Raw genomic sequence first — 27577 nt, 5'->3', positions numbered from 1 at the left:
CTACAGGACAACTGCAGACCTATTCAAACTAAAGTCTGCCCATTTGTTACTACTTATAATATACAACATAAAGCCATCAGTGGGTTGATTAAGAGAAATTGGGATATTTTACTTACTGATCCAATCCTGAGTAACATCTTGCCTGAACGACCTGAAATCATGTTTAGGAAAGCTGTATCTATTAGGCATAATTTAGCACCCAATGTGATTGACCCCCCAACCCGTGTCTCTCTGTTTTCCGATATGAAAGGGTTTAGTCCATGTAACAGGTGTGTGATCTGCAGATGTGATAACACCAGGAAACGCAGGATCACTGAGTTTACATCACACACAACAGGTAGAACTTATGTTATTAAGAATTTCATTTCCTGCTATAGTAGATATGTTGTCTATTTACTTCAATGCCCTTGTCTAAAACAGTACGTGGGACGCACCACAAGGCGGTTAAGGGACCTTGTGAGAACACGTGGCAAACATCAGAAAAGGGTATAAGGATCATTCCCTATCAAACCATTACAGAACACATCATAATATGGATCCCACTTCACTTAAGTTCACTGCTATTGACGTCGTTACTCCCCATTGGAGGGGTGAGAATAAAACACGTGCGGTGTCCCAGGCGGAAACAAGATGGGTATATGAGCTGGGAACTTTATACCCTCTGGGACTTAACATCGAAATTGACGTCAATAGTTTTATTGCTAATAGTTAACTATAGTATAACAATATTGGGATTCGCCCTATTATTTTTCTAGGTCTATTCCTTTTACTTTCCCATTATTGGTGATATTTCATTGTGGGTGACGCCTTTCCTATTATATTTTTTATTTTTTATTATTTATTTTTGTTATCTTTAATGGTACTATGATCTAGGTTCTTATTATGAATTTTACTATTATTGATTAAAATGAACGGTCACTGCGAATCATATTAATTAAAATTAATTATTATAACCATTCATGGTGGGTTCTCAGTGCTAAACATGAGCGCTGGGCTGTTTTTTGATATATAGGATGTTCATATTTGTATTTTTTATATATATTTTATTTAAAATATGCCAGTATCATTATGACAGTTCTTGATATGGACTTTAAATGGAAATTTTTGCTCTACATACTTTTATTACACTTTATGTGTGTACCAGCAATATTCATATTGTTCATTATTATTATTTTATATTGGGCACTTACCTGTATTTGGGAAAATTGATTATTAATGTGTGATATAATGCGAATATTTCTGTGTCGTTTACAACGACATAAGTAAGATAATATATTTTGATGTTGCTGCCAGAAATAACTGGCCCTTTTGTCCGCATTTTGTATTTTAATTTGGCTGTTATTTTTTCTGATCATGTTTAATGTGTATTCATCCTGACCTTCAGTAAAATGGTGCCTAAAAAGTGACTCCTTGCAAGTGGTAACAACATCATTACATTAATGGTGTTGTACCATATGTACTATTAAAGAGTGTGCTCAAGGTCTGGATTGGTTGGGATCGACTATGGTATGCTGTGGTGACATAGTATGGCCATAGGGGAGAGAGCTGTCTAAAATACGATTTCAGACCTATGGCAAAATGGCGCCCGCGGAGCCGCGCGTGCGCACTTGTGCCGACCACGAGAAAGTGGCGGCGCCGATTCGCGCATGCGCGATTGCCGCATAACGCTATATAGGGAGAGAGGTCTGTCATGCTGCTGTTGGCCTCCCCTCTGATGATGTGCTGGAGCACGAAAGGCCTTAGGAGGAGCCAGCAGAGCGTGACATCGTAGCCGCCCGGAGCCACGAGGATGCCCGGCGGCCATATTACTTTTGGTCAGTTACACTATTAATTTCTTTTTCATTCACTGATTAAGTGTTTCTGCCCGGTTTTACTATTACTAATTTTGGAATAAATGTTCTTGATTTTATCTACTACACTATGAGGTGTTTTTTGGCTCCTATTTGGAGCTAACAATTTTTAGGACACCTTATCTATTTTGGCCATCGGAGGGAGTTCCTCGCTCATAATTCACCTAAGCTAAAGAGGACCTCTGGATTTGGAAGCTGTCCCTGTTGTACCAAGGATCGCCTGTTTCCGGAGGGTTACCCACTGTACCCGCTTGATGAGGGATTTCCAGGGGTCATACTACATATGTGCTTTTATATAGCGCGTCCGGTGAGTGCGCAATTTTACCATTTGATCCTGGGCTTTGTAGCTTCTATGCAAGATCCTGCGTTTATTCGCCTGGACATTACATTATTTATCTGAAGTACTGGTCATTATTTCTGTTATATATCACAGTGTCTTGTTTGACTATCTGAGACCTATGGGTCTACGGATCTTATGTCATATTTATTAGCGCCGCACTTTATTTTCTGTGTATTTTTGAAGGTTTTGCTGTGATTGCCTTGTGTGCATTGGCTGCTGATGTGGGAGCGCTCACTTTCTTCTTTCTGTTCAATATATTGTGTTTTTGTGCATTAAGATTCAAATAAGTGTATTTTTTCCAAAAAACTAGCCGCATAAATACTGTGTGACATAAAAAACTGCAACACCCACCATTTGGGGGGGGGGGGGGAGGCATTGCTTTAAAAATATATATAATGTTTGGGGATTCAAAGTAATTTTCAAACAGAAAAAAATATTTTTCATGTGAACAAACAGTGTCAGAAAAGTCTTGTTCTTCAAGTGGTTAGAAAAGGTGGATTATGCATGGCAAAAGCTTCTAATGTTGGCCCTGAAATGCCAGGATAGTAAACGTATCCCCCCAAATGACCCCTTTTTGGAAAGTAAACATTCCGAGATATTTGCTAAGGGGCACGGTAAGTATTTTGCAGATCTCATTTGTTGCCACAAGTTTTTGGAAAATGAAGAAAGAAAAAAAATTTCTTTTTCTTTCTTTTTTTTTTTTTTCAAAACCCTGTGACAAAAATGATATCTGCAAAATACACACCATGCCACTTATCAAATTCCTGGGATTGTCTGCTTTCCAGAAAGGGGTCATTTGGGGGGTGTTTCCTCCTATCTCGGCATTTTAGGGCCAAAACTGATAGGTAGTGAGGAAGTGATATGAGGAGATATGCCCTTTGAAAGCTTGAAAGTGGTCATTGGATTTTGGTGACCTGTATGTGGTTAGACTGACAAAAAGTCTCTCACATATGTTATCCCCAATACTAGGGAGAAGTAGCATAATGTGTTTTGGGGTGTTTTTCCACATATAGGCATGACATACGTGAGTAATATATTATTTAATTTACCACTCTGTGTAAAAAAAAAAATTTAATTTTTCAAAAATTTGTGGCAAAAAATAAAATCTTCCATGGACTCAACATGCCTCTCAGCAATTTCCTACTTTCCAAAAAGGGGTCATTTGCAGGGTCTTTGTACTGCCCTGGCATTTTAGCACCGCAAGCTGCGGAAATTCCAGTATATATACCTTAGTTTGTAGACGCTATAATTTTCACACAAACCAATTAATTTATAATTGTGGGATTTTTTTTTACCAAAAGCATGTAGCAGAAAGCATTTTGGCCTAAATTTATTACTAACTTTGAGTTTATTGGATATTTTTTCTAACCAAAAGTATAAAATATCTTTTTTTATTCAAAATATTCGGTATTTTTTGTTCATGTGACAAGAAATAAAAAACTCAGTGGTGCTCAAATACCACCAAAAGAAAGCTCTATTTGCGTGAAAAAAGGACATACATTTAGTTTTGGTATAGCATTGCATGACCGCGCAAGAATTACCAGTTGAAATAGCACAGTGCCAAATACCAAAAAAAATGGCCTGGTCAGGAAGGGGGGTAAATCTTCTGGAGGGCAAGTGTTTAAAGCTCCACAACCCCCCTCAATATCTGCCATGAGTATTATTGTCACGTACCTTGGTAGTGAGCCTGACGTGAAGAGGCAGACCTCTCGTACAACCCCGGCTCGGGAACCGCTGAGAGTGAGACAGCAGTTGCAGGAGCGGGGTAAAAGGGCCTGGGATCCGTCCGATGCAGTAGTTGGACTGGTCAAGAGCAGAGCAGGATGCAGATGGATCCGTGCAGGATGGATGGATGTGGATGCACCGAGAGGTGAATAGCAGAGTCAGACGTTTGGTAACGGATGAGGCAGAGTAGCAGGCAGGAGGGTAGTCGGGTCACAGGCCAGGTTCAGCAGCAGGAGGTCAAATGATCAGGAGCAGGAAGGAGAATAATCCAGAGACAAGCCAGGGGTCAGGGCAGGAGATGGTCAACAGTAGTCAGGAGCAGGCTGGGTTCGGCAACAGGAAACAATACAGAATCAGGAAGCACAGGCAGGGGAAATAAGACCATAAGGTAATTTGGATACTGCAGTGGCCAGTTTAAATAGCCCGCTCGGCGCCATCATTGGTGACAGGCATGCACCCGTGTGCGCGAGTGTGCATGCGTGGCCGCGAGAGTCGCCGCACGCGCCTCTGTCCTAGTGGCCGCACGCCTGTTCGCCTTGTCGGGATCCCGCGCATTCGCAGATTCGTGCGAAGCGGCAGTCCTCTCATTCCCTGACAATTATAGTGGGCACCCCTCAGTGCAGTACACACAGGAGTGGTAGCATTGTGTTAAAAATTAAGCATGGGTGCTTTCATGAGGCATGGGTGCTTATCAGCCATGTCCATTCATTTCAATAACAGAGTTATATCTCTCTGATGAATGTGGGAACACCTGAGGGGGCACAGATCTTCTCTTTCGAAGGTGTAAAGAGTTAGTAGTAAATCTGCATAAATCATGCACGTTTGAGCACAGAGCACTTTATGATTGATATGGAAAGACTATGACAGCCTTTGGACTTTGCACTGAGCACTTTAAGAACCTTTACAATCACTTTAAGTTCTTATGGCAGCCCCTGTTATCCAAGTCCTCCAGTTTGTGCTGCATCTCTATGAGGTGATGAGTATGCTGGGCTAAAACATTGTGCATGAATTGTATTTCCTCATCATGGCGGCTCTTGTCTGCTCTACATCTGCAAGATGGTCTGCTAAGCCTAGGAGGTCATCCTTGATGTTGGAAACAGCTACCGAAAGAGCATCTTTGATGTTAGCAGCAATAGATTGTAAGTCCAACATTTGTGGCATCTGCTGAATCAGGTTATGGATGGCTTCTGTCTCTCCCCAGATCTTGCTTCTCACTGCCGAGTCCTGAGATGTAGGGTAGGTAGCCAGGGAAGGCAAAAAAGAGGGCTCTGGGGACATGGTGTCTTTCATCTTCGCTGATTGTGCCCTGAATATTTTGGAGAGGTTGCTCCCCAATTGTGAATGAAGGGTCTTGGAGGAGTATATAGCGCTGCAAATTTTAACTATTCTTGAATGTGAGGCAGAAAAGTTTCTTGGGTAGTTGTACAGCTTTTGATTAAGTGTCCATCTTCATTCCAAGTAATCCACATCCCTAACCCCTTCCCACAATGCATTCTAAATTTGGGGCCCCTTGTCCGTTTGGGCCAATTTATGTAAAAGGCAAACTTAGTCTTCAACTGTTTGTGTTCTAATATTTTTACATGGCATTGTGTAACATTTTAAGACCAAATGTTATACTGAATTCTCAGTTATGTTCATAATTGCTGCAACAAATGTATGATTTACTGATTTTTACTTCTTGCACCTCTGCAGGATAACTACACCTTTGCACAGCCAGGAATTCAGAAGAAAGTGAAAATGCTGGAGGAGCTGGTTAGCCGTATTGATGGTAAGTTGTTTGGAACTGCTTCAGCTGCCACAATGTAGAGTTAAATCACAGCAAAGTGATATCCTATCAGTACAATTATTTGCCATGCCAGTCTACCTCAGTATGTCTCATATAGGATGTCATCCTCAATCAGCATGGAACAGAATGCTGTTTGAAAGATTTCTACTATGCATCATTTAAGGTCAAGATACTAGAACATGAGCTTCTTCCATTATTTTTGTATTAAGCCTACATAATAAAAATTCAATGGCAATCTCCTTGCAGCACAGCAGTGACCAGTTAAAAAAACCCCAACATCCATTTCACAGGGTGATCTGTGATTGTACAAATGTAGAAGTACTTAGGTTCTTCTGCATAGGATACTTTGAGGTTTTGTCCATTTTTTTTTTCTTGCTTGGCTTTAATACAAAAACGAACTGTTTTCGGAGCAATGTTAAATAGAACTTTTCAAGCAGTTTGAATAGCTACTGCTTCTTGCAAAATGCATTATTATTTTTCTTGGCAGCCTGTCATTGCTTATATTTTTATCCCCATGAAGTATGGCTGGAGTACCCTGAAGCGTCAGACCTTCCTTTCTGGGCCCCAAATTATTTTCTTGAAAATTTCAGCTTTGCCTCTTGAAACAAGCTGATCCTCTAAACTCTTAAAGCGTAAGTACGCACTACACTCTTAAAGAGTAACTGAAGTGCACTTCTTGGACTTTGGCCCAATCATCCATTCCAGCAGTTTTGAAAAACTGAAAAATAAAACTAAATTTGCATTGCTTCTCTTGCTCAGGGCCAGCATATTTTTTTTTAACTGTTAGAGCTCCATTACAATTAGGTCCATGCACAAGGAGATAATTAAATGGAAAGAATACAAAGGGTGTCCAGAGGTTATCCAAAATGGTCCTAGGAATAGATCATGTCAGAAGAGACTGCAGGAACATAATGAGGTTGATTTACTAAAGGTAAATATACTGTGCACTGCAAGTGCATAGCAAGTGCAATTGCTTTAGATCCGAGGGGAAGCTCTGAAATGAAGCTCTGCTCTGCTGATTTCTGTCATCCAATCATGTGCAAGTAAAAATGCTGGTTTTTATTTTCCTTGCATGTTCCCCCCCAGATCTAGAGCAACTGCAATTTCAGCGCACTTCCAATTGCACTTGGAGTGCCCTTGCAGGGCACAGCCTATTTGCCTGTAGTAAATCAACCCCATTGTGTAAATCCTTGAGAAGAGAAAGGACTTTGGAATATGATTGTAACCTTTAAATGCAGTGCATTTAGGGTGTGAATAAGGTTTGGGAGGGCAGTATTTTCAGTAAGAGAAGGAAGGGAGAGAGAGGTGCCAAGCAACCACTGGTGCAGTAAATGTTATTAAATGAAATAGCATAAAAACAGTGTGTTATGCACTCACAAACTTCTCTGTGTAGTAGGCATAAATGTGAGTCCACTGTCTTCAGGGTGTTCTCCTCTCTCTCTCATAGCTGGTAGGATCACCTAGGCATGAAGAGAAGCCAGAGTGGAGATCCAGAGAGCCGCCACTGGAATCTTCTGTGAACTTCCAAGTTCTTGAAAGTTCACAGAATTCACGTCTAAGCTGTTGATTTGCCTACTACGCAGAGATGTTCATGAGTGCATAACGCATTGTTTTTATGCTATTTCAATGTACTGCACCAGTGGTTATTTGGTGCCCCTCTCTCTTACAATGCTGGGTTCCCAGCCTGCTCAAGGAGTTTGCCTTGTTTAGTTAGCTGAGCCAGCAGATAAATGATTCGTTTTACAACTCATACCTCCAGGATTGTTGTTTTCTTTTTCAACATTATATTATTCAGTATTTGTTTTGAAAACTTCTGACATAGTTCTCCAATTTCCCCTCTTACATTGTGGCTGCTATATTTTTATATTTATACTTAATTCTGCATCTGGCCATCCCTTAGCACCACTCTTAAGCCCTGTACACTATCACGTTTTAATTGGACAGATTTATTCTCGGTCCTCTAGCATGAGGAGCACTGAGCTTATAAGTTTGTTCTTGTTACAGTATTTTCAGTATGAAGCTTAAAATTAGGAACACCAGGGCATGGCCTCAAATTTTCAGGAGGAAAGTTCAAAACTAACCTTAAACTGGCTGTACACTGATTTGAAATTCAGTTCAGCATGGACTGGACAAGTTTCGATCAGTGTGGCCATCCCTGCTCAACAGAAGTTGATTGACTTCTGTTGAAGAGACATGTTTGAAATTTTTTATCGATTGATCTCTTTCAGAATACATTCTCCTGGCAGGGGAAATTTCCTCCATCCACCTCGTTTGTGTGGATGGAGAAATCGGCTGAACAAAAAAGAACTAACCGTTTATGCCCAGCTTTAGGAAGCACCATTTTATTGAAAGAGCAGCAGACGTTTGGAAAAACCAATAAATCAACAGTAGATGATTTTGGGCATGCTTGGGATAAGCATAGGTCAATAAAGAGAAAAAAAAGCAGATTCAAATGGCCGACGGAGGGGTGGGGCCGAGCTGAACTCTGCGTGTGAATGGACACACAGAGCAGCGGCTCTGGAGCCCCCAGGGGGGAGGGAGGGGCCAGGAGTGCTGGCATGGAACCAGACAAGAGGAGGCTCGGGGCTACAAAATCATAGCACAGAGCAGGTAATTATGACATGTTTGTTTTTAAAAAAAAAAATAAAAAAACCTGCCTTTAACCACTTCCAGACCGGACACTTTTACCCCCTTCCTGACCAGGGCAATTTTCAGCTTTTAGCGCTATCACACTTTGAATGACAATTGCGCGGTCATGCAACACTATACCCAAATGAATTTTTTACCATTTTTTTTAGATAGATAAAGCTTTATTTTGGTGGTATTTATTCACCACTGGGATTTGTATTTTTTTTGCTATGTAAATGAAATGTCCAAAAATTTTTTAAAAAAGTGTTTTTTTAATAAAATTTTGCAAATAAATAATATTTCATCCTAAATCTTAGCCAAAATTTATTCCGTTATCTTTTTAGTAAAAAAAAAAAAAATCCAAATTAGTTTATAAGCAAAAATTATAATTTTTAAACATTTTTTTTACATTTTTATTTTATTTTTTTATATTATTATTTTTTATTTTTTATTTTTTTTTTACATACGGTCACCCTAGCAGTACAGTGTCACCATGGTGACACTGTACTACTTGTGAGGGGTGATAAAGATTTTTTTTTTTTTTTTTTTTACACTGATTGCTTTTACACCCATATAGGATGTAAAAGCAATCATTTCTCTTTCTCTCTGTGTGCATTCCTGCACTCATTGAGAAATACAGAGTGAGCTGTGATTGGTCACAGCTTGTCACATGGTACAAGGCTTTTGTGAATAGCCTTGTACCATGTGACCTCTGATCATTCACAGATTTCACACATAGTAAGCAATGATGTCACAAGTGACATCTTGCTTACTACTTTGCATGTGATCACTGATTGGCCAATCAGTGGTCACATGATCGGGACCTCGTACAGAGGTCCCGTCCGACGATCGGTGTTTCACTGTGTCCGGAGGACACAGCGGGCACCGGATCGCGGTGCTGCGCGCTCCCAGGGAGCGCGCACAAGCAGGGTGCGGGGAGGCCGTTTATAGACGGCCACCCGACCCTGCAGTGCCACCGTCCGGCCGTTTATATACAACGGCCGGTCGGGAAGTGGTTAATATTACTTTACGTTTCACTGTCATTTTCAGACATAATTTAGATTGTACGCCCCTTGAGGGTTAGGGGCTGATATGAATGTACAATATATATGTAAACTGCTGCATAAATTGACAGCGCTATATAAGTACCTGAAATAAATAACTGACTGCAGACAGGGAGGTAATGCATTAATGCCTGATTGCTCACTTTTCATCAGTTTTGCAGAGATGGAGGAAAATTTTATATATAAAATTACAGTAAGAAATGTAGGCTAACGAACATTTTTACTTTTTTTGTGGTGTTTTTAGTAAATACAAGCAAGCAGAATGTACGAAGAATGAACATTTGCTCAAATATGATTTGTGGTTAGGCCTCATTGCTTTTAAAAGAATTCCCTTTGAGAAAGACTAACTGTCATCGTGCCACTGCAAAATTTAATTAAAAGAAATTCGACAGATAAAGCTGGCCCATTCTCTTGATAGTTTGCTAAATTAATGAACAGGGCATTAACAAAGTGATGCCAAGCAGAACTAAGCTTTTTGTGACACTAACTTGTCAATGAAAGCAAAAAAAGATTTTTTTTTTTTTAAACTTACAGAAATAGCTTAATAGAATGTTGTAAAAGATTGATTTATTTTGTTTTTATTCTATCTACAAAATCAGATTATGCACATTGATCGCTTTCCTTACCTTTGTGTTTGAAAATAGGAAAACTATGTTCCAGAAATGAACCGAATTAGACATATAGAAGACATTTTTAGCATAATGTATAAGACTGTTGTCGGGATGATTTTTTGAATATTTACAATGTATGAAATTCTGTGAATGGACTTTTCTGATTTTGTTCCTTTGGGGTCTGTAAAATATACAATTATAAGCATTTTGTTATATCTGTTCGATAAGTTTGAAACAACACCTGTCACCTGTTGATCGTGTGAAGATGATGAGAGTGGGTGGGATTTAGTATTTTAACAAAAACAGCTGGACAGGGCTCACACCTTTCCTTGCTATTTCAGTCCAAAAAAAGGCACATGTTGTCAATCCACAACTAGAAATTAGGTGCTAAGTGCATTTTTGGTACATCAGCAGGCATTATTCTACACTTGCCAAGAATTGTATATCTCCACCTTAGAGTGGTTCAAAAAGCAGAAAGTTGTTTAACCCTAATGCATGTTAAAAACCTGCTATGTGCAGCTCCCCCCAAGCCTCCCCTTATACTTCCCTAAATCCAATCTCAATTCAGCACTGTGCCCTAGAGTAGAGCTCTCTCCCTCCTCACTTGACATGGAGGCAGCAGCAGGAGCCATTGACTCCTGCTGCTGTCAGTCACAGTTTGTGAGGGAGCAGGTGCGCGGTCCAAGACATTCTCTGTGTGTCAATAGACACACAGAGCCCAGCTTGATATTGAGCCTGCACGATTGCCCCCATAGCAAGTGGCTTGCTATGGGGGCACTCGTAAGGAGGGTAGCCAGTAGCGCTGGTGGGGGACCCCAGAAGATGAGGATCAAGGCTGCTCTGAGCAAAACCATTGCACAGAGCAGGTAAGTATAATATGTTTATTATCTTTAAAGTTTTTTTTTTTTGTTTTTACAATCACTTTAAAATAAACAGATATTTAACAAGGGCAACAATAGTACATAATTCCCACAAAGAAAAATAAAATATATTTTTCTAATAATCAGATTTTATGGGTACATGTTTAACTACCTGCCGACCGCAGATAGCCGAATGACGGCTTCACTGCGGCCGGCCAGTTCTGAGTGGACGTCATATGACGTCCCCCCAGAACGCGCTCTCCTGCGCGCCCCAGGGGGTGCGCACCCGGCGATCTCCGTGATCGCTGTGTCCTACGGACACAGCTGATCACGTGATGTGGTAAAAGGCCAATCACAGCGGCCTTTTACCACCTGATCAGCGGTGTCCAATGACACGCTGATCAGAGAGAAATGCAAGTGCCGGTTCTCGGCTGATGATCAGTGCCCTGATGATCGGTGCCCAGCAGTGCCACCCGCATGTTCCGCCCAGCAGTGCGCCCAGCAGATCACCCACCTGTGCCACTCTGCAGTGCCACCTACCTGTGCCCAGAAGTGCCACCTACATGTGCCCAGCAGTGCCACCCACCTGTGCCCACCCACCCGTGCCCACCTGTGCCACCCACCTGTGCCACCCACCTGTGCCCACCCACCAGTGCTGCCCACCAGTGCCACCCACCAGTGCAGCCCAGCAGTGCTGCCAGTCAGTGCCACCAGTCAGTGCCCAGGGGTTGTGCCAGTCAGTGCCGCCAGTCAGTGCCCAGCAGTGATGCCAGTCAGTGCCGTCTATCAGTACCCATCATCAGTGTCACCTATCAGTGCCGCCTATCAGTGCTGCATATTAGTGCCGCCTATCCGTGACACCTCATTAGTGCTGTCTATCAGTGCCGCCTATCCGTGCCACCTCATTAGTACTGCCTATCAGTGCCCTTTAGTGCTGCCTATCAGTGACCATCAGTGCCGCCTATCAGTGTCCATCAGTGCTGCCTCATCAACGCACATCAGTGAAGGAGAAAAAATGCCTGTTTGAAAAATTTTATAATAGAAACAAAGAAACTTTTTTTTTTTTTCAAATTTTTTGCACTTTTTTATTTATAGCGCAAAAAGTAAAGCGCCCAGTGGCGATTAAATACCACCAAAAGAAAGCTCTATTTGTGAGAAAAAAATGATCAAAATTTCATATGGGTACAATGTTGCATGACCGCGCAATTGTCAATCAAAGTGCGGCAGCGCTGAAAGCTGAAAATTGGCCTGGTAAATAAGGGGGTATAAGTGCCTGGTAGGCAAGTGGTTAAACAAGAACCATAATTTAAAACCAATAAATTGTATTTCCACATATTTATAAAAATCATTTTGGTCAATAAAGATTGTAAAATTGTTGGGCAAATTGTATAGATCTAATGCTAAAAATTGTCACACCATGACCGTTCTCAAGAGAATGGACCCATTCACCACATAAATGGCTTACATTTTTATAGTAAAGAAAGAGAAGGGAGGGGGATGGCTTGATAGCCCAAAAGGGGAAAGAAGCACAATCAACATATAAACATAATAATCAAAAGTCAGGATACATACACTCTATCCATTTAGACCATATTGCTTCAAATTTCCACATAGAGTTCCTAAAATAATAGGTATGTTTTTCATAAACAATATATTTATTAAGTTCTGTTATCCATTTTGAGAGAGAGGGGAGCTGAGGAGAGGTCCACCTGAGTACAATAATCTGTGGGCTATAAATAACGCTCTCAAAATGGTACGCCGTAGATTCTGATCAGTTATAGATAAATCTACATGGCCAAGTAAATAGCTGAAAGGCCAACCGACAGGTTAATCCCTAAAATTCCATCAAGGGTCTCTGCCACCTCAGCCCAATACCTTCTCAATTTGTATAACGCTATAATAAATGAATAAGAGATCCATTTACATGTCCACATTTGACACAACAGGAATTGTCTCTAAGACCGATTTTAAATAACTCAGGAGTTCTATAAACCCTATGGATGATAAATACCTATGTAAGTCGATGGGAGGGAGATAAGAAAACTCTTTGAAGAGACTGTAACATATCCTTCCAGCTGTTAGCAATAGGACCTAATTCTCTCTCCCAATGAGAACCACAAAGCAAAGGGAACCTTAAAAGCAATCGATCTAACAATAGGTGTTCAAAATCAGTCCCTTAGTTGATGACGTATTAACTATTTTATTTAGAAGAGGCATGGTAGTAAAAAAAAAAACATTTGCAAATTAGGCTGAGCTTGAATGGCATTAAAAAGTTGGAGATATTGATAAAACCACTTGGAACTGATCTTAAACTCTGCCATTAATTGTGCGAAAGATTTTAAGGTACCGCTATCGTAGATATGTTTTAGGGTACGTATTCCTGCTTTTTCCCAGCTCTGAAACTTTTTACACAATGTGGAGGATTAACCCCTTAGGTTCCACAATGAGTATAACAAGCATGCTTTATTGCATATACAGACTGATTTCACTGTTGTGGGTTTAGTTAACACTTTAATTGGGAGAAATCAATGTTGCTTCCTATAGACCCACTACCTGAAGCTCTACCTCCTTCGTTGGCACACCTTAAAGTAGTTTCTTCAGTTAAATAGTTGGGGGTTAATATGCCCAACTCTCTTAGAGATTATATCTCAGCTAATATTTTCCCTTTACTTTCCAAATTTCAAACACAATGTACGGTGTGGTGCAAACAACCTCTTTCCTTTGTGGGAAGGACTAATTTGCTTAAAATGATTTGGTTGCCGAAGTTGCTCTATTTTCTTCATAATTCCCCCATGTGGATACCCCCAAAGATCTTTGCAAGGATTATTACCATTTTTAGGGACTTGATCTAGAGAAAGAAGTCACCAATGATAAAATTAGAATTTCTACAATATTCTACAGATGCAGGCGGTCTAGCGGTCCTGAATCCAGATTTATTTTTTAATGGCCCAGCTACAACACCTAGCAGGGTGGAACTTTGGGATGTCCCTTAAATCTTCTTATAGTTTATGCTCGTCTTTGAGTCAAGGCCAGCAACCTCTATATTTTCTTGAGATGCCATTTCAAAGGGAATATAGCTCAGCTAAAATATTAGGTGAAATATAATCTCTAGGAGAGTTGGACATATTAACCCCCAAATATTTAACTGAAGAAACTACTTTAAGGTGTGCTAACAAAGGAGGTAGAGCTTCAGGCAGTGGGTCTATAGCAGGGGTGGGCAAACTGCGGCCCTCCCGCTGTTGTAGGACTACAAGTTCCATCATGCCTCTGCAAGTCATAGCTGAAACTGTCAGTTTTGCAATGCCTCATAGGAAATGTAGTTCCACAACAGCTGGAGAGCTGAAAATTGTCACCCCTGGTCTATAGGAAGCAACATTGATTTCTCCCAATTAAAGTGTTAACTAAACCCAGAACAGTGAAATCAGTCTGTATATGTAATAAAGCATGCTTGTTATACTCATTGTAGAACCTAAGGGGTTAATCCTTCACATTGTGTAAAACGTATGTTTGATCCTCTCTTCTCTGCTCCTCCCCTTCTTCCAGTGTCTCCTAAATATCTCCTGATAGAACAGAGGCTTGGGGGCAAGCTGCACATGCTCAGTTTGGTGTGTATTGCTAGAGAATTGTTTTTTTTTCTTCGGAGAGTGCCTGTGGTCAGCACAGGGCCAATCAGCACTCTCCAGGCAGAGGTCAGGAGTCCTGCATCCTACTAGTGGAAAATGAAAATGCCTCCAACAAGCTGTAACCAGTGCTTTGCTGGACAATGATAGAAGTCACAAGACTGCTATATACTGCTGATGAGAAAAGGTATTTGCCAGTTTATATTTACTAAAATAATTGCATTTCCATGTTCTGTGTACAGTGGGAGACCAGATATAGTGAATGCAGGGTCCTGGGTTTAGTAACACTTTAATAGCGAGCCCCGCACCGTCCAAAGGCATTTATCTGTCGCATAAAAAAAAATGCTAGTGTGCATGGAGCCTCAATATTGAATTTGTTTGTTCATTACTTAAATGTGATGGATCTGTATTTTTTGTATTCATCCTTGTTACTCCCATGTAATAGATAAAATAGAAGTATGATTAATGACTTGTCTGTGCTGTAGAAATTTGTACATGGTGCACCAATGTGCGCCTGTATATGTATTTTCCTAGCAGAAAGTATACTCGGAACAATAAGACAGTATTGCATACTTGTGTTCTGGCAAAACAAGTCAGATAAAATGTTGCCAGTCAGATATTCGATTAAGTGGCCAACAAGCAATTCACTCAAATATTTCAAGTGCTTGTTAGCAGCAGCCAACTGTGCTTTCAGTCTAGAACTGGCCTGCATCATCTTTATTATAGCAATAGCTAAGTGTCTTTGTAAACGCCCTGTTTTATGTAATCTCTTGAAGTCAGCAGTGGGAAAATACACTAAGGACAAATAAGATGGTTAGTTTATGTGCTTTAAGTGGCTATTTCTTTCTGTTAATGTCCTGATAACTATTCTGGCAGTGCCATCTCCACATTATTCTTCCTTGTATTTCTAACATGTGTGGCTTAGAAAGGTTAAGCAATGTTTTAACCTTCCACTTTCTGTCCTCTACCCTTCTAAATATGTTACACTTTGCACAGGCTCAGTATAGAGAGCTGGCTCTTGTGGAAATTGGAATAAATTGAGGTCTCATGTATCCAAGTTCTGCAGATGTTAGACATTTGGCAGTTCTGTTGTTTGGCTCCATCTGTACATTTGTCAGCTGATTGAAGCATATCTGGTAATTATGTTAACATTCCAGCTTTGTGACATAAATGGTTTTTGAGCAGGAATTTTCAGAGATTTACAAAATTAAATGTAAGTCATACCTGTAATGCTCTTTATCTGTTTGAAGTCATCTCTGCAATACTTTATTGAGAGACTGCATGATTTAAACAGGTAGGATTATGTAGGATATTTGTAATATAAATACATCTTTGCATATTGCTTAATAACCTTTAAAACTACATTTGATAGACTGTTATACATTTCTCCTTTGTTCTCTAAAGCAATTCATAACATAGATATTTCCTGATTTTCAGCTCCTACCTCAAAAATGACAGTGAAATACTTTATGACACTTAATATTTATGGAGGAAAGAATGAAGAGAAATTGTAGTAAGAAAAATTATTGACAGAACCCCCCCCCCCCCAACTAATCAATGGGTTAGTTATTTTTAAAAAGTTAAATAAAAATGTCCAAAATAGTTCTCTCGATGCATAGTCAGTGGTGCCCTGGGTCTTTTATCATCTTCCTTGCAGAAGAAAAGGGTCTTTGTCTGCATCACTGCTTGGCTCATGCAAATATTTCCTACTGGCTGTCCAGTGGTGGGGTCCTGTAAGGGCCCATGTACACAGGATGTTTCTGAATGATGGAAACTAACTGCTGGAAAATGTAGGTTAAAAAACGTCTGTTTAGCCACGTTTGCATAACGCGTTTCTGCGCGTTTGCGTTTAGAAGCGTTTTTTAAAGCTAAGCACAGGAGAACCTCCCAAATGCCCAGAATGCACTGAAAAGTGGTAAATTATTAACTATTTCAGACTGTTTCAGAGAAATACTGTACACACAGTAGAAGCAGAAACAGCAGTAGGTGTTGACATAATTAGGTGTGAGTTGCTCATTAACATTTCTTTTGTTTTCAAGGGTGGGAAGGTGTCTGCTGGAGTGAGTCATTAAGGTTACCTAGCAGGGGGTCTTTATGAGGAATTTGATGTGTGAATGGACATTAACATATAGTTTGTTTCCAAGGATTGGAGAGGTCTGAGGTGTGAATTGGTCATTGCAATGTGTGACAAGCTTGGTCTGAACATCCTGTGTTAAGTGTTTTGTCTATCAGAGCACATTGAAAACTCTTTGCATGCATTTTTCATGATGAAAAAAGGCTCTGGACAGCATTGGGAACTGGAAGAGTTAAAAAAAAAATGTCAATCACAAATGCTTATAAACACGATTTGCCGCGTTTACAAGCGTTTTGCGTTTGAAACACTGATAAAATCAACATCTGAACGCAAGTTTGTTGCGTTCAAAAAAAGACTGTAAACTCAACTACCTGTAAATGACTGTAAACGAAGATGTTTACATGGACACATACGAAAACATTAGGGTGAGTTCAGGGGCTGCTGAAAAAAATGCTGAACAGCTCCTAAACGTGAGTTTATCAGCTGCAGTGTACATGAGCCCTTAGGATCCAGGAGACTGCAGCAGCATGATGATGCCACAATATTATGGCCTCTATATGACACATATTGTTCATACCTTTGTTCTTATGTTCCTTGTACTCTATTTAGTACCTTTTGTATCTTGCTATACCCTTGTAGTACCTAAGTGTAACTTAATGATACCTTAATGCTACTCTACTTGTATCTTGCACCGTCTGATATTTGTCAGTAGACTATGTGCACCTCTCTTTGTAAAATAATACAAGTACACATTAATACAATAATATATAGTTTAATAAAAAAGTTATTACGGAAAAAATAAATGTCACTAAACTGTAAAAATATGTAACGGTATGGGGCAGGGATTTTTGGGGTTCGTAAGTAATAAGATAACGTCATCTGCAAACACATTTATCTTGTGGTCATATTGACCAATGTTAAATACTGTAATTAGGGGGTGAGAGCAAACTGCTTCTGCTCTTCAGAATGTCAGGAAGATGGGGCGTAGCGGGAAGGGACGGCATCCCACACAGCAACATTGGAAGTGGTTAATACAGGAGAAGGTGGCGGTGAGAGAGCCTAGAACCAGATCCATGTTATCCCTATGCTTATGATGCATTTTTATTCTGTTGCAAGGGTATGTACCTAACAATGTGAGTGGGCATTGTGGAAATGGTTTATAATAAACAAAAGGTTTTAAAGATTTCACACTATGGTAGTCTCCCTCCATCTATCCCTGCATGTTGTGTGAGACATTTAACCACTTCCAGACCGGACACTTTTACCCCCTTCCTGACCAGGGCAATTTTCAGCTTTTAGCGCTATCACACTTTGAATGACAATTGCGCGGTCATGCAACACTGTACCCAAATTAATTTTTTACCATTTTTTTTAGATAGATAAAGCTTTATTTTGGTGGTATTTGTTCACCACTGGGATTTGTATTTTTTTTGCTATGTAAATGAAATTTCCAAAAATTTTGAAAAGTGTTTTTTTTATAAAATTTTGCAAATAAATAATATTTCATCATAAATCTTAGCCAAAATTTATTCCGTTATCTTTTTAGTAAAAAAAAAAAATCCAAATTAGTTTATAAGCAAAAATTATAATTTTTAAACATTTTTTTTTACATTTTTATTTTATTTTTTTAGATTATTTTTTATTTTATTTTTTTTTTTTTTACATACTGTCACCCTAGCAGTACAGTGTCACCATGGTGACACTGTACTACTTGTGAGGGGTGATGAAGATTTTTTTTTTTTTTACGCTGATTGCTTTTACACCCATATAGGATGTAAAAGCAATCATTTCTCTTTCTCTCTGTGTGCATTCTTGCACTCATTGAGAAGAACTGAGTGAGCTGTGATTGGTCACAGCTTGTCACATGGTACAAGGCTTTTGTGAATAGCCTTGTACCATGTGACCTCTGTGATCATTCACAGATTTCACACATAGTAAGCAATGATGTCAGAAGTGACATCTTGCTTACTACTTTGCATGTGATCACTGATTGGCCAATCAGTGATCACATGATCGGGACCTCGTACAGAGGTCCCGTCCGACGATCGGTGTTTCACTGTGTCCCAGGGAGCGCGCACAAGCAGGGTGCGGGGAGGCCGTTTATAGACGGCCACCCGACCCTGCAGTGCCACCGTCCGGCCGTTTATATACAACGGCCGGTCGGTAAGTGGTTAAAAGGAAATGGTGCAGCTGGCCCAAGGAGAGGGCTGATGGTGGTTATCCATGATACTAAGCACTGTATGACTCACCTGTGATAGGTAGTCATATAAATCTGATGAGTGTTTATGGTGGAGGATTTCGGGAACACTGACACTGATTGTTGGAAATGGAGCACTTTTTTGAACAGGGACACTTTAGTAAGTTTGAAGGTATTGTACATTATACTGTGAATAACTGAAAGAACTTGGACACTTTATATGCACAGAGAGACTTTATTGAAGCACAAAGGACACTTTATTGAATCGTGATTAATTATTTGAGGATATGAGCATTTTAGAGAATATGCTTGTTTATTGCACATTTAAACAAAAACCAATAGCGCTGTATAAAAGACGGTCCTGATCATTGCAGACTGAGAACAACCCACAAGCACTACTGTTTTGGAGTTGCTTTGAACCAGTTGTCTAGCCATTGTAATTTGGCTCTTGTCAAAGTCACGCAAATCCTTAAACTTGCCCATTTCTTCTGCTTTCAACACATCAACTTCAGGGGCAACATGTTCACTTGCTGCCTAATATTTATTACTTGCTTTCAGACCCTGAAAAATTGTAAAGCGATAACCAGCGTTATTAATTTTACCTGTCAGTGCTCATACTATTATGGCTGATCAGTGTATAATCTGATGCAAATTATCATTTGGCAATAACCAGTAGAAAAGGCAATTTTGCCTAAACAATGCTTCATAATAAAAATATATATATTCCCCTACAGAGATAGTGACAAACTACTAACTTGGGCCTTGAAAATTTGTAATCTTGTTTAAAAGTATGACAACGTGACAAAAATATAGTTTGGTCCCAACTGATCCCCAGGTATGATGGACACAAACATATTTATTTGGAAACAAGCAGAACTACATATTGTACTATTATACATAGTACAGCCTCTGGGTTCTTTCGTTATATTTATTTGCTAACTGGGAAATACTTGTACTTTGTTGGATCTAATTTTGCTTCCATTTCATTGCAATGAAATCATCTAATAATGTTTTATTAAGAAATAAAAAAGCCTCACTGAACAACTAAAGTGCCTAGCTGAATGAAGATTTAAATTTGTGTTTTCTTTGTTCAGTCACTGTTGCTTCCAGGGACCTTTACTGCTGTCAGTTTCCTAGTTGTCACAGGCATTTTCAGTAAGATATCCCCAGAAGTTCTATTGGATCTGTCACCTTTTACATGCTTTAAATGACAAGCACAAGGCATCTTCACTGCTTACTTTGTTTAGAATTCTGTTTCAAAATGCTATCGATGTTTATGTTCCTTGCTGTGAAACTGTCTACTGTTGTGTTATGCTTTCCATGTAGTTAAGAATTAGCACTTGAACATTTTTTGTAGTTGGATGCAATGCAGACATAGCCTGTCTTTTGCTCTTACAACTGCTGAATAAACCAAAAGCGATTTTTTTGTTTTTTGGGAAGATTTCAAGTGGAAAAAGAAAAAAAAGAATTTTGAGACACCCACCGTGCAATACAATCATTTAATTACACATTTTTATTTACAGTTTTAATTACAAATGTTTACAAATTAAAATTAAATTATAGCAGCACAAACTGTTTATTTGCCCAAGGCAAGACCTTCATTAATTTACCCCAATCCACCACCTCCTAATTATGTAGAATGCTCAGATGTTAATCAACTCAAATGCAAAAACCAATGCATATCATTTAGTTATAGTTCCAAAGTATTGTATAAAGTAGGCAGTAACACGATAACTGCAAGATGGGGCAATGGAGGTATCTGCTAAAAGTACATATTATTGTAAGTAATAAATATATATATATACAGATTCAATATTCAATGACTAATGTGCAAAATGATTATATATAAAGAACTCTGATTCTATATAAAGAACTTGATTGTGAACTCCTTGTACAATACAACAGGTGCTCCACTGTGCTCAGTGCCCCACATGGACTGACACTCACTGTCATCCCGTGACCACCTATCTCTAGGATGGTCGTTTGCGCTTTTGGGACTATCCCAGTATGCAACAACTCTCTCCTCTCCTCCACAGGCAAAATAAGCAAGTAATCTTTTGTTGCTGACATGGCCAGCATTTCTTAACCACTTGCCGACAGGTCTATAGCCAAATGATGGCGACAGCTTGGTCATCCAGTTCGGTCACAACTGATCACAAATCATGGTAAAGGGCCAATCCCAGCGGCCCTTTACCATGTGATCAGCTGCATCCAGTCCCAGCTTATCACAATGTAAACACACTTGCCAGTTATTGGCAGTATATTCCTCATGCTCTCCCTGATTATCAGTGCAGCCCCAACAGTGCCGCCTATCAATGTCAATCAGGGTCTATCAGTGCCCATTAATGTTGCCTATCAGTGCTTCCTCATCCGTGCCTATCAGTGCAGCCTATCCGTGCCCATCAGTACTGTCTATCAATGCTCATCAGTGCAGCCTCATCAATGAACATCAGTGAAGGAGAAAAATTACCTGTTTTCACAATTGTATAATAATCTGTGTTTTTTTCTTTCCTTAGAAAAAAATAAAACACCCAGTGGTGTTTATATACCACCAGAAGAAAGTTCTATTTGTGTGAACAAATTTATAAAAATGTCATATGGGCACAGTGTTGCATGACCGTGCAATAGCCATTCAAAGTGCGACAGCTCGGAAAGATGAAAATTGGCCGGGGTAGGAAGGGGGTAAAAGTGCCCATTAGGCAAGTGGTTAAAGTCCCCTCTACTGATAACTATGTCTGTAGGAATATGGTGGCAGTGAGACTTGTGTATCTACTGTCACCACACATATCTTATATACTACAGTTCTAAATTACTTGTTTTAGTTATCTCCTTCTCCTTTTGTTTGCTCAGTTTAGCATAGTTAGCTTCCTAAAATTGTTTGACGTATAAATCCCCTGTATTTTGCGAAAAATTATAGTGTGTGGTAAAGTTAAAATATCCATTGTAGTTGTTTATTTCTGCTAGTGTTTTGCCTGAGCACATTTTAATACCATTGATTCATTGTAATGTTCATATTGAAGTGAGTCACTGATGTAGTGTATCGTGATTTCCATTATAGCAATGCACCTGTTTACCTCTGCATTTTGTTTAAAACTTTTCTAGCCGGGCTTCCAGGGAGTGTTTTAATAAGTTCTATTAAAAGCTACTGCAAATCATGAAAGTGTAATTATGTATTTAAGATATACACAGTTCATTGATGCAGAGAACTCTCTTAAGATGCTGTAATCAAAAGTTAAATCCCCTCAATAGAAGTAGAAAAGCTCGTAATGCACGGGTGCTTTGATTGTCATTTACTGATATAGTGATTTTCAATGTAAGCCGTATTTATCTAAATTTGACTTGGGAGACGAAAATTGTTATCAGTTGCATTTCATTTATTTCAAGTTTATGATTAAAAGATTACGTAATAATTGCATAAAATCCAAATTGCTTATTTATTTTTAACTGCTTATTTTACAAAAATTATGTTCGCTAAGGAATGGGTGTGAATGGTGCTGTCTTCATTTTCAAAGCAGCAGGTATTATTTTCCATCTATTTGGCATTTGTGTCTGTCTCACTGCATTTGCCATATCCATGCAAATATCATATTACAAACATTGCATTAGTTTGAATTCTAATAATAAGGAAGTTTAATATAATAATATATCTGCCAAAAAAAAGCAACTGTTGGGAATTATTCTTACAAATGTCGTGTGTATTTTTTGCTAGCTTAATTTGCTTTTGCAAGTGGTTGTAATTGCTTTTGTGATTATCATTTTAGCTCAAGACCAACATTGCTCAGAACAGCTAAACCTCCAGTGTGTGTCTCTGCCTAACCCCACAATTCAACAATGGCAGCCATATAGCATTCAGGTGTTGTCACACACTGTAAAGCATATGTTCACCATTGTAAAAAAAAAAAAAATATATAATAATAATAAATGCACATCTTTGTTCAGATAAAAAAAAATGGGCATTTATTATTTTTATTAATTAGGAGTCTACAAAGCATTGCATCTGCAATCAGGAGATCACAGGTGCAATGTGAGGCTCCTGTAGACTGTCAGTGTAGGCTGTCTGTTTGTTCCGCGTATGGGCAGGCAGTTGCAAAATGACAGTAAGTATCTCCCTCCTAGATTGTAAGCTCCAAGGAGCAGGGCCCTCCTATCCCTCTTGTATTGAACTGTATTGTTGCTGTATTGTCTTATATTGTAAAGTGTTGAGCAAACTGTTGGCACTATATAAATCCTGTATAATAATATAATAATAAAGTATCAATGAACTACCTAGAGTGCTCATCCATGCTCTGATAGTTCATTGACTACAACTAGTAGCTGACACCTGCAAAGGCTGTTGGTACATGTAGTTCTCCCATTACCAGAGCTCTGCGAATGAATGACGTGACTGGGTGGGCAGGTTTATCAAATTGGGACCACGGTTGCTGGGAGAAGTACCCCGGCTTGCTGTCACAACAAGGGGGGGTTGCATGGGCTGCTGCAACAGTAACATGTTACACCCTGAATAATTACTTTTTTTTTAGTAGTTTTTACCTAAATTTGGTGCACAGCTTTTTTAGTTGGATACAATTGGTGGCAAATGTCTGATGAATAATCTGAGTAGCATTTGTGTGTTGTACCTAATCAGTACTGTCAGTGTACTACTATATGTTTAACATTACTCAGAGTTGCAATATAATCTTATCATCCAGATATAGCAGACCTTATCCAAATAACAGTGAATTTTACAGCACTGTAAAAGGCAAATGTAAGGCATTACATTCTGGCTAATGAATTCAATGTTGTTTCTTTTTCTTGGGGTACTGCAGCATTGTTAGTCAAAATAAATTACATATTTTGCTATTTTTTTTAACAAACTTTGTTTCAGATTTCTGTCTGCTGTAATTTATGAAATTGAGAGCTGAACTGATAAATCAGCAGTGAAGAATTATTAATTGATTACAGGTACCTTTATAACACTGTCAGAATATGCAGCACGTTACATATATAGTATACATTCACATCAGTCTTTGCCCTCAAGGAGCCTACAATCTAAGGTCCCTAACGCACATTCATACTGTACATACACATACTAGGACCAATTTAGATAGGAGCCAATTAACCTACCAGCATGCCTTTGTAATGTGGGAGAGAACCAAGAATACCCAGAGGAAACCTACACAGACACAGGGAGAACATTAAAACTCCATACAGGTAGTTCTGTGGTTGGAATTCAAACCGACAACCCTAGTGCTGCTAGGCAGAAGTGCTATCCACTTGACCACTGTGCTGCCCATTGAAGTAGCCATTAAGCCCTTTCTGACTGCCCAACACATATATTCAGTGGCAAAAGGGTGGATTTTAACATCCACATGCCTCACATAGGCATTGCTGAATGGCAGACGTTTGTGTTGAAAGCGTGCTTAATGTGCTCTATGTGCTCTCCCAGCACAAAGGCTGAGCTGTTAAAGACAGCTGTTTGCCCATACTAAAGATTGGCAGTCAGCAGGATTGGCTTCGGATAATGTGGCCATTGTGAGAGTGGTCCCATGATCATTGACCCTGATGCTGATTCCTGCCCCGAGCATTCAGAATTTCTTAACCACTTGCCTACTTTTACCCCCTTCCTGCCCAGGCTGTCACACTTTGAATGACAATGACAACATTTTTATAATTTTTTGAGACAGATAGAGCTTTATTTTGCAGTATGTAATCACCACTGGGTTTTTTATTTTTTGCTAAACAAACTAAAATTGTGTAAATAAGTAGTTTTTCTCTTTCACTGATGTGCGCTAATGAGGCTGCACTGATGGGCACTGATAGGCTGCACTGATGGGCACTGATGAGGCATCACTTGTGGGCATTGACAGGCATCACTTGTGGGCATTGACAGGCATCACTGATGGACACTGAAAGGCGGTACTCATATATGGCACTGATAGGAGGCACTGATTGGAACTGTTAGGCAACACTGATGGGCATAGATAGGTGGCACTGATAGGTGATACTGACTGGCACTGATAGGTGGCACTGACTGGCACTGGTAGTTGGTATTGAAAGGCAGCTATGATGGGCACTGATATGTGGCATTGATGTGCACTGGTTGGTACTGATATGTGGCATTGATATGCACTGATAAGCATTGGTATGTGGCATTGATGGGCACTGACAGGTGGCACTGATGGGGCTACACTGATGATCAGTGTAGATGTCCCCTCTGAGGAATGCTTATTACCGTCTCTCCTCTGCTTATGCGCTGTCAGCGTGATGCGAGGACTGCCGATTTTCCTTGTTTACATGCGGTCAGCTCTGATTGGACACAGTTGATCACATGACAGAGCCGACATCATTGGCTCTTTAGTCTGATCTGTGATCCGCTGTGTCCCAAGAGGGATACAGCGCACCACCGATCGCTGAGCGCTCCCAGGGCCTTCATCCGCACTTACAGTGGGAGGACATCATATGACATCCTCCCAGAACGAGAGAACCGCCACCTGTCTGTCATTTCCTTATATGATGGGCTGGAGGTGGTTAAAGGAATGCCAGGGTGGGCTTGAAAGTGTTAATAAGGTTGAGATGTACAGTGCATCCAGAAAGTAATCACAGCGCTTAACTTTTGCCACATTTTATGTTACAGCCTTATTCAAAAATGGATTAAATACATTTTTGTCCTCAACATTCTACAAACAATACCCCATAATAACAACGTGAAAGAAGTTTGTTTTGAAATCTTTGCAATTTATTAAAACAAAAACAAAAACATGTACATACTGTAAGTATTCACAGCCTTTGCCATGACACTCAAAATTGAGCTCCGGTGCATCATGTTTCCACTAAACATCCTTGAGATGTTTCCACAACTTGATTGGAGTCCACCTGTGGGAAATTCAGTTGATTGGACATGATTAGGAAAGGCATAAACCTGTCCATATAAGGTCCCACAGTTAATAGTGCATGTCAGAGCACAAACCAAGCCTTGACATCCAAGACATTGTCTGTAGACCTCTGAGGCAGGATTGTATCAAGGCACAGATCTGGGGAAGGGTACAGAAAAATGTCTGCAGCATTGAAAGTCCCATTGAGCACAGTGGCCTCCATCATCCATAAATGGAAGAAGTTTGGAACCACCAGGAATCTTCCTAGAGTGTGTCGCCCGGCCAAAATGAGCGATCGAGGGAGAAGTGCCTAAGCCAGGAAGGTAACCAAGCACCCGATGGTCATTCTGAAACAGCTCCAGCATTTCTCTTTGGAGAGAGGAGAACCTTCCAAAAGAACAACCATCTCTGCAGCACTCCACCAATCAGGCCTGTATGGTAGAGTGGCCAGGGAGAAGCCACTCCTCAGTAAAAGACAAATGGCAGTCCACCTGGAGTTTGCCAAAAGGCACCTGAGGAACTCTCAGACCATGAGAAACAAAACTCTGGTCTGATGAAACAAAGATTGAACTCTTTGGCCTGAATGCCAAGTGTCATGTCTGGAGAAAACCAGGCACCGCTCACCACCTGGCCAATACCATCCCTACAGTGAAGCATGGTAGTGGCAGCATCATGCTGTGGGGATGTTTTTCAGTGGCAGGAACTGGGAGACTAGTCAGGATCGAAGGAAAGATGAATTCAACAATGTACAGAGACATCATTGATGAAAACCTGTTCCAGAGCGCTCTGGACCTTAGGCTGGGTCGATGGTTCATCTTTCAAAAGGACAACGACCCTAAGCACACAGCCCACATAACAAAGGAGTGGCTACAGGCCAACTCTGTGAATGTCCCGGAGTAGCCCAGACTAGAACTCGATTGAACATCTCTGGAGAGATCTGAAAATGGCTGTGCACCGACGCTCTCCATCCAACCTGATGGAGCATGAGAGGTACTGCAAAGAAGAATGAGAGAAACTGCCGAAAAATAGGTGTATTTTGATACACCTATTTTTTTTGCTTGTAGCATCATACTCAAAAAGACTTGAGGCTTTGGTGCTGAAGGTGCTTCAACAAAGTATTGAGCAAATGCTTTGAATACTTATGTACATGTGTTTTTTTTAGTTTTTTATTTTTGATTGCAAAGATTTCAAAACAAACTTCTTTCACATTGTCATTATGGGGTATTGTTTGTAGAATGTTGAGGGAAAAAATGAATTTAATCTATTTTGGAATAAGGCTGTAACATAACAAAATGTGGCAAAAGTTAAGCGCTGTGAATACTTTCTGGATGCACTGTATGTATGTATGTATGTACGAACAGAACTGCAGGTTAGGTGATCTTTTCTTTTTGGCTGAATTATATGCTTCAGAGAAGCTAGAAGACTTATGGATGAAAAAGTCCAAGTGGTCCACCAAGTCATAGCAGTCACATGATGGGAAAGCTCCCATTCACAAGTAGCAATCAGGAGCTTTCCGTTAGGCGCAGGTAACTGTATCAGGACGTGCAAGATGGCAGAGGTTTGTTTGCATTTTGGTACACATATATGTGGCCTCTCGGCATCAAGGCCCATCCGCCCAGAGGCCACAGCGTAAAGGATTTTTTTTTTTAAAAAGGAACACTAACACACTGAGAACCTGTTGAAATAGAAATACATAAGGAACCCGTGACAACTTAAAGTTGCATATACCAAGGATATCAACCTTCACTCCAGTTGGTAAATTAGGAACAAGTATGCAGGTTAGTAGTCCAAACTTCACTAATCTTTTCTGGGACAGTGATTTACTTAAAGGTAAATTGAAGATGAGAGACAAGTTAGCAGTGGCAACTTTCATATTTCTTTCCTGACAGGTTCTTTTTTGTTGAAGGAAAGCAGTAGATGTTTTCAGCACATTTTCTGTGGCTGTGATAAGTTTCTACTGTCTACTGTGTA

At 39.9% G+C, this 27577-nt stretch overlaps 1 protein-coding gene across 2 annotated transcripts in view; it reads left to right on the top strand.

The window, feature by feature from the left end:
* TBC1D22A (TBC1 domain family member 22A) overlaps window positions 1-27577 on the top strand; it is a 642021-nt gene that overhangs the window by 337523 nt on the left and 276921 nt on the right. For both annotated transcript variants that reach the window (XM_089684779.1, XM_089684788.1), the window contains exon 10: window positions 5608-5683. In XM_089684779.1, coding sequence (XP_089540905.1) covers window positions 5608-5683 — 76 coding nt within the window. The remainder of the gene's footprint in view (window positions 1-5607; window positions 5684-27577) is intronic.

This window comes from Staurois parvus, unplaced genomic scaffold, assembly GCF_062004578.1.
Source record: "Staurois parvus isolate SC_StPar_1 unplaced genomic scaffold, SC_StPar_1.0 ptg000019l, whole genome shotgun sequence".
Classification (NCBI taxonomy): domain Eukaryota; kingdom Metazoa; phylum Chordata; class Amphibia; order Anura; family Ranidae; genus Staurois; species Staurois parvus.
Note: the sequence above shows the minus strand (reverse complement) of the source record. Positions and strands in the feature narration are given on the sequence as shown.